Here is a 10,935-nt window from a genome sequence, read left to right as displayed (position 1 = left end):
CAACAACACTGGTTTGCACATAAGTGGATAAGCTAAATATAAAATAAAAGATCGCCTAATAACCCTAATTACACAGTAACTGTTAAAAGTACATCAATAATATTTTCTGAGGTTTAAAGTTAAACATTTAATTCAGCTTGTCTGAATTCAGCTTGAATTAAATCATCAAGTAAACTTTATAAGCTGGGTTCGTAAATCATCTTGGATTTTTTCTTTTTGTGCAACCAACAATGCTTAATGTTTTATTGTAGTGCACCAAAAAAGAATATCCATTTAATATGTAGTAAAAAATATGTTAAGTGACTAAACAGTTGTGTGACTAAAAACATTATTTAAACCATCATACATTAACTAAAAACAAAGCTTATTAATAATAAGAGATTGAAATTTATTTTAGTATGCTGTATATATTTTATTTATAAAAGTGTACAAAAAATAAGAAACAAATACATACAGTATAAAAGTAGATTCTTTGTTAATACATTTCTTTGTCTAAACTGCGATATAAGAATGTGTGTTGTGATTCACAATAATTTCCCCAACCTATTAAGGCACACTCATATGTAATGAAAGTAATTTTCTTTGTAACATTTAAAAACATATTTTATTAAATTTGTCAATTATGTCTCCTCACAGCCAAAATAAAAATCACCAGTTTTGTTTATGTATTGAATTAAAAAGCTCCAGTGCCTCTGTGACCAAATATTTTAGTTTTTCTTTGTACACCTGGTCTTTCTGATTTGGCACTGGCACATGCATTTCTTTTCTCTTGTGTTATTAGATTTGTGGCACATTATTATCATTAACATGCTGCATTTACACAAGACCAACAGTAGTATGTGTGTTCTCTCACCAAGCGAAATAAACTCAACTCAACTTAATAAAGTGTAAAACAGTACAATGGAAAACTACAAGCATATACATATAAATTTGTGGAGATAAATTATTACGCATTATTATTGTATAATGTAAGAAAAACACCCTAATATGGTATTTAAGCATCTTGTCCAATGGTGTTCTCATAATATGCAGCGAATTCTGGTTCCTCTTCATATATTGGATCATTAACAGTAATTTGGTAAATTCCACTAGTTTCTTCATTCACAGGTCCTAAGATAAGAAATGTGCAGCTTTATTTCTTTCAAATTTTATCAAAGTAGCCTACAGAAATGAATATTATCGATTTGCAGATATTGGACCATAATGTTAACAAAAGGCTCTTGAAGGAAAGTGTTGCAAAAAATGTGAAAAAAATGTGAAAGGCATTTTTTACCAAATCAAAACTCAGGTTGCAAGACACCACCAAGGCATCACTACCTGATATTATGTTCAAAAGACTGGCAGTTTGTTTTAAAATATCACATTTTTTGTTTTGTTCCCAACAGACTTTGTGTATTAATTTATACTATGATTTGTAATAGGATTAACAACATGCCTCTGCACAAAACATGTTTTTGTCACTCTTATAAAGAGTATCATCTTGAGATAATTAAGAGATATTATCAGTCAAATTTAAAGTTTGTTTTATTGATGATTGTAAATTAACATTGTAGTGCCACCACTACAAAGAGTACATTTTCTGCCAGTTGATTTTAATCAGTGCAGTCTGTATAACGCAGCTTTACAGATCAAAATATACATCAAACAATGTTGTTATTAACAAGGAGTTTACATGAATACATAAGGTCAACTAATCTGGCAGCTCTTAAAAAACAAAACAAATCTGCACTCTTTTTTGTACACAATAAATCTGTGCAAGACATGCTGTAGTTTTATCAACATAACTGATAAAAAAAGTTCACTTGACATACTCTGATAGTGGTTATTTGGAATTCTGAGCATGTAATGCTGTGTTACACTGCCTTGATGATCTTGTGTTTTTGCTCCACTGGAAGCCTCTTGATATTGTTTTTCCTTTTCTTGCTTTAGATGTGGTTTTGCAATAAAAAACCAACCTAACACAACAACAATTACAAGACTACCAATCCATCCTCCAACAATTCCATAAACAACAGAGTCTGAATAACCTAAAAATTAATATGAAAATAAAAATGCCTAAAAAGATATAAAACCAGAATGACACAAAATTGTAAAAAGTAGCCACTAATTATGCTAATAATCCTAACACAATAAGGGCAACTGAAAAATCAAGATTAAACAGAATATACATATGCCAACTACAATGTGTTATAGGTACGAACACAGAATCAGGTTTTGTTAAACGAAACATTACTGCCACTTCTAACACTGTACATAAAGAATTTTATAGGTTTGATTAAACACAAACCTGTCATGAGATTTGTTATAAACACTTTTTAGAGCTGAAGTTATTAAATATCATTAGTGAGACACTTACCTGATGTTTCAGCGGTAATATTAACTATTGTTGTTGGAGAAACAGGTGTACCATTATTAATTAAGCATGGAAAACAAGTAATTTGGACATTTCTAACCTGAAAAATGTGAACATTCATTGATAGTTTAGTTGCAGAACTGTATAACAAGTGTACTTTCTGTTTTGTGACTATATTGGAGCTACATTTATTTATTTCTATTCTGTCTGCTTTTTAAAATTAAATTGTTTCAATGCTATATAAAATTGCAACACATACAGCACACTCAATTTTCCAAAATGTCAGCATTTCAAAATATTATTTAACCGGATGTTAATGATATAATATAGTCATTTTTAGCACAAATAACATACTGTTAAAGTTGCATATGAAGATAGTCCAAGGTCTGAATTTTCAGTTGCCTGAACCAACAAAGTGAAAACTTCATTACTGCCATTAAATGACTTTATCATAGAAACAGCAGCTGTAAGCAAACCTATTTCAAAGTATTCTCTGTAGCTACTTGGATATCCTGAAAAATATACAAGTTGCAGCTTTACCACTACACCTACACATCCAAAATAAAAAAGAAAACATATCAGAAAAAATGACATAGTTCATAGTTGAACTACAATACTTACCTGAAACAAGTAGATAAAATATTTGAGAATTAATTTGTGTGTCTCCATCTCTAGCTTGAATTGTATTTGAATCCAAGAATTTCAACTAAAAATGCAGTATTAAAAAAAAACTTTTTCTTACCAAGTAAATCACATTTGCAACCTGAGCTGACACAATTTTTGAATCCTACTAACATCATTAAACTGTAGTCCACTTTTTATAATAAAAAAGTTACTAATTGATATAGTGCAAAAACCTTGGTGCTTCCATTTTCCACTGTTGCTTGGTAAAGTGGTGGGGGACAGCTAAGTGTAAGACATGGCAAAAACACTGGTGGATTATTGTCTGTGTCTATAACATTGAAGACTGTCAATACATAAGAGGTTTGCAACCATTGATTTCCCAAGTTGTCAACACCATCTGATGTAGCTGACCTAAGATTTATACATAGAAAGTCAAAACAGTGTGCTTTAAAAAAACAGCTGAAATCTGACTGGTAGCACGAAAAACTTATCTGTGATGTACTTCACAATACAAATTAGTACAGCTTAAGTTTAATAACTGATTTAACAAAATTATAGTTAATTTTTGTATTCACAAGACATACACATTAAGGATATAATTAGATTCCCTGTTGTACTCTAAAGCTGCTATTAGTTGAAACTTGGGTAAACTTGAAGAAGCAAGTTGAAATAGATTTTCAGGAGATTGGGATATAACATTGTAGATGAGATTGGTGTCGATTTCTTCATCTGTTGCAAACACTTCAGCTTGGGGAATATCATTATTCAATGGAAAATTCTGCACAGATTAAAAGAACAACTTTACTGTACAACCACTGCATCTACTAATATAACAAATTTTAAAAAATAAATGCATACACCATGCTATGTTCATATTTAATCAGGTATTTGACATGTTATTTTTCCCAAGCGAATTAATCTTATAACTTGTGATTAAACACAGTAAATGATCAGTGCTCCATATGTCATATTTTTACATTTTGTGTTCAAAGTGCATAGACAAGCAGCAGAAAATTAATGAAAAGAATATATTTCTTAAGCCAATGGACAAATAAATATCTAAACTTTACAGAAACTTGTCAATTTTTTTTCCAAATCAAAAAATGTGATACTAAATAATCAAAAATACTTACATCATTGACATCAAATATATAACTTGATGATTGAAACTTAGGAGGAGTTTTGTTTATTTTTATTATCTGTATGTTGAGTGTGTTTGCCTGCAAAATATTAGTTATGTTTTATGCACAATTTTATGTGATATAATGAAAATAACTTACTATGTTTATACCACTCCCTGTGTCTACACATGTAATACTTCCCACAATGTTGTTTCCTGATGCTGCATCTTTTCTTGAAATATTTAATTTAACTTTTAAAGTTACTCCATCCAAGTAGAAAAACTTATCTAGGGTTGCATCAAGGCTCAGTGTAAAACCTGTGCCCACATCAGTGGTGTCATATGTTCCATAATCAACTACAGTGCCTGTTGGTGCTTCTTCATATACAGATGGTGACCCACTTGTTAAGATGCATGCTGCTACACAGAAAAGAATGATGATAAACTACACTTTCTTAAAAGATAAAAGATACTGTAGTACCATTCGTGATACGATATCTAGAGCTATGCATTAAAAATTAATAGCTTCATCAGGGGTGGCCAACCAGTCAAAACCTCATTTTTTATTGTGTTACTACAAAGAGCCACAATATACACATGGGCACACATGTCCCTTCCTCACACACAGGTACCTGTGCCTGATTTATTCTAAATGTCGCACACCAATAAAGTAAGGACACAATTTGACTTGGACGGAGTCTAGGGACCACGGGCCAGTCATTTAACAATCAATGGTTTGCACTGTCGCACAAACAACTTTCATTTCAATGAATCCCACAAACCAAAACATAATAATTAAAATGTCCTAAAACTTAATTTGTGAAAGAATTGTTTCTGCTTTTTTGGTTAGGTTTTCAAAGTGACCATTTTGTGCTTGCAAAGTTCAGTTCTATTTGGAAATTCCTGGTTGATGTGAGCATGAGTTCATTTTGAGCGCTAACTAGACCAGTGTTTCCCAACCTATGGGTCGCGACCCAAAGTTGGGTCGCCTGTTTTTTTAACAAAAACATCTACTATTTGACTTTGTTTCATGGTGTTATTATTTTATTTCCCAGTCTTTAAATTGTTGCCAAATAATAATTTTGCGATAACATGATGCGATAATGGGTAATTCTGTTTGTGACGTCATAAAATATGTGTTACATCACTGTTGAGCGTTGTCGGGCTGATAATGCTTTGAACCAGTTCTCAAGTTCGGGCTAAATGGAAATGTTTGGTCAATAAAACGAATATTATTTGTTTGATAATTTATTTTTCAAAACTGGCGTAGCAATTTTTAAAAAACTTTCACAATTGAGAGACAAAAATACAACCAAAATGGTAAGAATGTATGTTAATGGGTTGCGAGAGACCACAAAACAAAATTTTGGGAAGTATTTGGGTCGGGTCAAAAAAAGGTTGGGAACCACTGAACCAGACAACAACTGTTTACTTAAAAGATCTTGTCCCAGCGTCGAGTTTAACAAAAACGCAAGTACATTTTACTAATTCATTGCGACACCACTAATGCTTTCAACACCGCTCAATTCAAACCAAAGACCCACAGACAAACTGCCCATAAAATATAACGTTGGTCATAACCCGAAAAACGGATTAAATCATTATTTATTTTGGAACATGTTGTTGTAAATATTGCTGTTGCTTTGTGTTTCCATTCGCATTGTATGCAACAATGAGCAATCATTCATTGTTTAACAATTAAATATGTTATTTCGTCATAATCAAGTTATTTGCCACATGATGTTGCAGTTTCAAGGCAAGGTTTGTGGCCATACCAATAGTAATTTTGTTAAAAAGCAAAATTGTAATAGCTTTACTTTACATTTAATGTTTTTCGTATGAGATCGCCACTAAGTAACCAAAATATCCACAGTGGCCCTAAACTTTGACAACAACGTAAGAGCCGCATAAAATCAGGCAAAGAGTCGCATGCAGCTCGCGAGCCGCGGGTTATCCACCCCTGAGCTACATTACCCTGAACAATTAAAAATCACAAACTTACCATGGCTTTGCGCCAATAGAAAACCTAATGCAAGCAATACAAATAAAACAAATCTCATTTTTTCTTGATTTCTCATCTTTTCTTTTCTTCAGTCTATAGACTAATTAGAAATAAGCCTTTAAATTTGTTTCAAGTTAATCATTGTCGATGGGAATCTTAACTGCTTGCAGTATAAGTAGGTTTTAAACAAACATTTCAGAATTTATCTCACACAAAATCAAGAACAATCAATTTGAGTAAGACATTTTCAATCCAAACTATACAGCCAGTAACAAAGCTCGAAGTACTACAGCGAAACTAAAAAAGTGTTTTGTTACTTTTACAATCTCAATAAACATGTTTAAGACAACAATTACCTGTGTAGCAAAGTTAATTATTAAAACACAACCAGCTTAAACACTTTTTGTTTGTAAAATAAAATAAGAAGATATGAGCACCAAAACACACACTCTGTACTCGAATAAACAAAAAACTATGAACTGATTAATGACCTTGACATTAAACAAAACACTTTCACTTTGTGAGTTTGTTTTATGAGACAAATAGCTTTCACAAGTTTGTGTACCTTCAATAGCAAAGGTAAACCAAGTATGTTTAAATCTATCAATACCAAGTTTAAGTCACATCACAATTTACAAATTTTGGCAACATTATTAGGTTATTAGTTCCATTAAGTTTTAATGTTTTCAACACCATCAGTTGTATCTGACCTTATAATGATACACAAAAAAATTAAAACTTTGTACATTTAACAAAAGCTTGTATCTGGCTGGCAGCACTGAATAAAATTCTTCAAAAATGTTCAAAGTCACATATTAAAGGAGCTACACCATCCAAATAGAACAACAGATCTAGTAGTGCATAATGCCTAATGCAAAACCTGTGCCAGCATCAGTAGTGTCATATGATACCTAATCAACTTTCAAATCAAATGGTGCATCTTCATGTACATTTGGTGACCATTGGTTAGTATGCATACCCATACACATTAAAAGTGATTAGCTATGTTTTCCTAGTTAATCCATATTCACAAACTTACCATTTGTGCCTACAAATACAAAACTTAACATAAAAAATACCATTAAAACAAAAACACTTATTTTTCTAGTAAATCCTTGCAATAACTATAAGACACTAGGTATTTGTTTTGAACTTTATTGTTCGGCATGATTTTTTGTTTGAGAACTAAAACTAGTGATGTCCTGAACCAAACACAAAAGGTTTGGTCTCAAAGCAAATGTTTGGCTAAAAAGCCACATAATTTCCCCTGAAACTAGCTGATCCCTATATATTCATTTAATGTTTTGAATAGAATTCCATGTTGTTAAAGTAAAATTGTTAGAGACACTTCCACATTTTTTATAAAACAAAAAAAAATGTTTTACAGGCACTGCGGCCAATGTTTCTATGTTTTAATTGGTCAATTGTAAAACATATGTATTAAGTTTTCATACAGCAATAGTGAAGTTATGTTGTGGTTAAATTTCTAAAATATTTCAGGCTAAAACTGAAACATCATTAAAATGGCATATTTGGTACCTAAACCTCAGTGCATCACCACTACGTAAAACAGCATTCCTGTCAAAATAGGTTTAACACCAAACTATCAATATAGCTTTTATATCAAACCAAAAATCTAAAAAATTACAAGCACAGAGTTGCAAATCTAAATTAACAATATTTTAATACACAGCACAACAATTAACTTTTTGATCTTTAGAATACTCTTAACACCCGAATATAAAATGTGTATAATCTAATTTAAAACCATGATATAAAAATGTATGCAAACAGTTACAATTTGTTTAACAAGTTGGGAAAAGACTGGATATACAAGTTGATGTAGCTTTTTAGGAAAAAAACGGTCTCGTTTAGGTAAGACAGTTGCACAAAAGATCAAACCAACAGCAAGCACAGACTCATGACGTAGCACTGAAATCAATTACCATGATAATTTTGTATCCAAGACTAGTAGTTAATGAACAAGAAATACATCTTATTGACGATCTAGAAATGTTGGTTCTATGGATGGCGAATTTTGGCTCAATAACATAAAATGGGGGTAGGTAGTATTTCACCACACGTCTATGCATAAACATATCAAAACGATTAATTAGTCATGGTTATTAATTAAACAATAGGGGTGCCTAAAAAATTAGGTTGCGCAGCTGCAATAGTGGATTACAAAACTAATGAATGCAACATCAGGTGGGGGTTCGACTAAATTGTATTTAAAGATCCGTTCGCACAATAGTAGTAGTAGAAGTAGTAGTAGAAGTTGAAGTGGTAGTTGTTTTTATTGTTGTTGTTGTTGTTTCAGAAACATTTGTACAATTATTTATAGGACTTGGAAAACAATGAATTTGAACAGCTTGAACCTGCAAAGTATGTACAACTGTTGCAGAAACAAATGGTTTAGGCTGTTTTTTGTCCTGTCAGTATATAATTTTAGTGCAAAGGTTTCTTACACTTTATTATGATCACAAACATACAGTAAAACGACTGTTTGACTTAAGTGCAAACTTCCAACCCAATGTAAAGTGCAAGGATGCAATGCATAGATTAAGAAATCGGTTTTAATTATTTTATCCAGCAGCATGTTCATATTTTATCACCAGCTGATATTGTTTCCAAAACACAAGTGCGGATAAGTATGAATAACTTTGGTTGAAGTTAGGTAATGGAGCTATGTTTACAACTTGATTTTGTAAGCATTGAATACCACTATTGCTGCACACTAGAAGCTTTTTTAAACTTAAAAGGTTAAAAACAATCACAACCAACATACTGTCAAAGTGGCATATGAAGATAGTCCAAGATCTGAATTTTCAGTTGCCTGAATCAACAATGTGAAAACTTCATTATTGTCAACAAAGGGTTTTATCATACACACAGTTGCAGTGATTGAATCTACTCTGAAGTAATCAATGTAGTTACTTGGGTAACCTGAAAAATATGCAGCTTAAGAAATTGCAGCTTCACCATATTACAAATAAACCTAAATAAAAAAACTGCATCATTCCAGGCAAATGAAATGGTTTGTAATTAAACTACAGTATTTGATGTTAGATTGTAAGTAATAGTTGCATTAATTTGTGAATCGCCATCTCTAGCTTGGATTGTATTCGAATCAACAAACATCATCTAAAAATATAAATTCTATTTTATAGCAATTTGTCAGGATAGAAAAATTAATGATCTCACACACTCAACAACTAACACTCAGAAGAAACATGTTTAAACAATGTTTGAAAGACCTCAGTGCTTCCATTTTCCACTGTTGCTTGATAGAATCAAATGTTGGACATGGCAAAAACACTGGTGGATTATTGTCTGTGTCCATAACATTAAAGACTACTGCCACATAGGAGGTTTGCAGCCATTGATTTCCAATGTTGTCAAATCCTGTTGATGTAGCTGACCTAACAATAATATACAAGAAGTTAAAATATTGTATCATGAAAAAAACAGCTCAAATCTGGCTGACAGCATGAAAAAACTTATCTATGGTGTACTTTACAATACAATTCAGTAGGTCTTGAGTTTAAACACTTATTTAACAAAATTATACTTAACTTTTTTTAAGACATACACATTAAGGAAATATTTAGATTCCCTGTTGTACTCCAATGTCGCTGTCAGTTGAAACTTGGGTGAACTTGATGAAGCAAGTCGAAATACGTTTTCGGGTGATTGGGATTCAATATTGTAAATTAGGTTAGAGATGGATTCCTGATCTGTTGCATACAATTGAGCTGAGGGAATATCTACATTCAATGGATAATTCTGCACAACACAAGATGGCTTTCATCATCGAAAAACTTCACATTCAAAATACCAACAAGTGTTATCCTGTTTTGCGTTATGATTCATTTACATTTGTCACAGACTATTGCAGCATTATAGTTTTTGAAAACATATAACATGCTCCCCCTCCCCCCTCACAAAAAAATAGGTAGTTGTGATCACATGAACAAAAACGTTTAACCTGGGGCTCTATAAAAAAAACATAACAAACTAGCTAAAACAACACCAAACAAAAACATTACTCACGTCATTGACAGAAAATGTATAGCTTGATTGGTCAAACACAGGTGGAGATTTGTTTATTTTAATTATCTGTATGTAGAGCGTGTTTGGCTGCAAAATATGAGTTATGTTTTAAGGTAAATATTATGTGAACTCCTTAGAATAACTTACTATGGGTATACCGCTCGCTGTGATTACACAAGTAATACTTCCTACAATGTTGTTTCCTGATGTTGCATCATTTCTTGAAATACTTGATTTAACTCTTAAAGTAACTCCATCCAAGTAGAAAAACTTATCTAGTGTTGCACCAAGACTCAGTGTAAAACTTGTTCCTACATCAGATGTGTCATACATTCCATAATCAACTTTTCTATCAGAAAGTGCTTCCTCATATACAGATGGTGACCCACCTGTTAAGATGCACACCGCTACACAGAAAAAATGGTTAGCTGCATTATCCCAATCAGGTAAAAAATCACAAACTTACCATGAATTTGTGCGATCAAAAAACTTAATGTAAAGAAAACAAAATGCATCTTTTCTTGTAAGGTTTAAACAAAACCTTCTAACTTAATATTCTTTAAGAAACAAGCACAAATTAGTTAACCTGAATTATAATGCCAGAAAAACAAGCTTTAAACCAGCAAAGTGAAAATAAAAAACTGAAGTGGCAACTTATATAACCTTGGAACCAAGTGCAAGACAAACAATTACTTGCAAAGTTAATTATTAAAGAAAAGCTAACAAAGGAAAAAAAACACGTATTTTCTCTGTTTAAAGCAATAGTCCAGTGCGAAAGTCCAA

At 31.9% G+C, this 10,935-nt stretch overlaps 2 protein-coding genes and 1 long non-coding RNA gene across 3 annotated transcripts; all 3 read right to left on the bottom strand.

Annotated features, from left to right (window-relative positions):
* Positions 1–395: 395 nt before the first annotated feature.
* Positions 396–6,437, bottom strand: LOC145222546 (protocadherin-15-like). The gene is made up of 10 exons (XM_080088687.1): positions 6,417–6,437; positions 4,258–4,542; positions 4,111–4,197; positions 3,562–3,755; positions 3,211–3,388; positions 2,975–3,059; positions 2,708–2,865; positions 2,357–2,453; positions 1,812–2,027; positions 396–1,110 (listed from the first exon to the last, which is right to left on the bottom strand). The coding sequence occupies exons 1-10, from the start codon at positions 6,435–6,437 to the stop codon at positions 995–997; spliced, it is 1,437 nt and encodes a 478-aa protein (XP_079944813.1). The 3' UTR covers positions 396–994.
* A 1,265-nt stretch (positions 6,438–7,702) lies between these two features.
* On the bottom strand, positions 7,703–9,544 carry LOC145222493 (uncharacterized). Its single transcript, XR_013859350.1, has 3 exons — positions 9,357–9,544; positions 8,888–9,045; positions 7,703–8,477 (listed from the first exon to the last, which is right to left on the bottom strand). It is a non-coding gene; the product is annotated as an uncharacterized LOC145222493 (long non-coding RNA).
* Positions 9,545–9,551: 7 nt separating this feature from the next.
* LOC145222483 (uncharacterized) lies at positions 9,552–10,555 on the bottom strand. Its single transcript, XM_080088624.1, has 3 exons — positions 10,300–10,555; positions 10,153–10,239; positions 9,552–9,885 (listed from the first exon to the last, which is right to left on the bottom strand). Exons 1-3 carry the CDS (start codon positions 10,483–10,485, stop codon positions 9,652–9,654), a joined length of 507 nt encoding a protein of 168 aa, XP_079944750.1. The 5' UTR covers positions 10,486–10,555; the 3' UTR covers positions 9,552–9,651.
* Between the last annotated feature and the right edge of the window lie 380 nt (positions 10,556–10,935).

The sequence above is a fragment of the Phallusia mammillata genome, chromosome 4 (genome assembly GCF_965637545.1).
Source record: "Phallusia mammillata chromosome 4, kaPhaMamm4.hap1.1, whole genome shotgun sequence".
In the NCBI taxonomy this organism is placed as follows: Eukaryota; Metazoa; Chordata; class Ascidiacea; order Phlebobranchia; family Ascidiidae; genus Phallusia; species Phallusia mammillata.
Note: the sequence above shows the minus strand (reverse complement) of the source record. Positions and strands in the feature narration are given on the sequence as shown.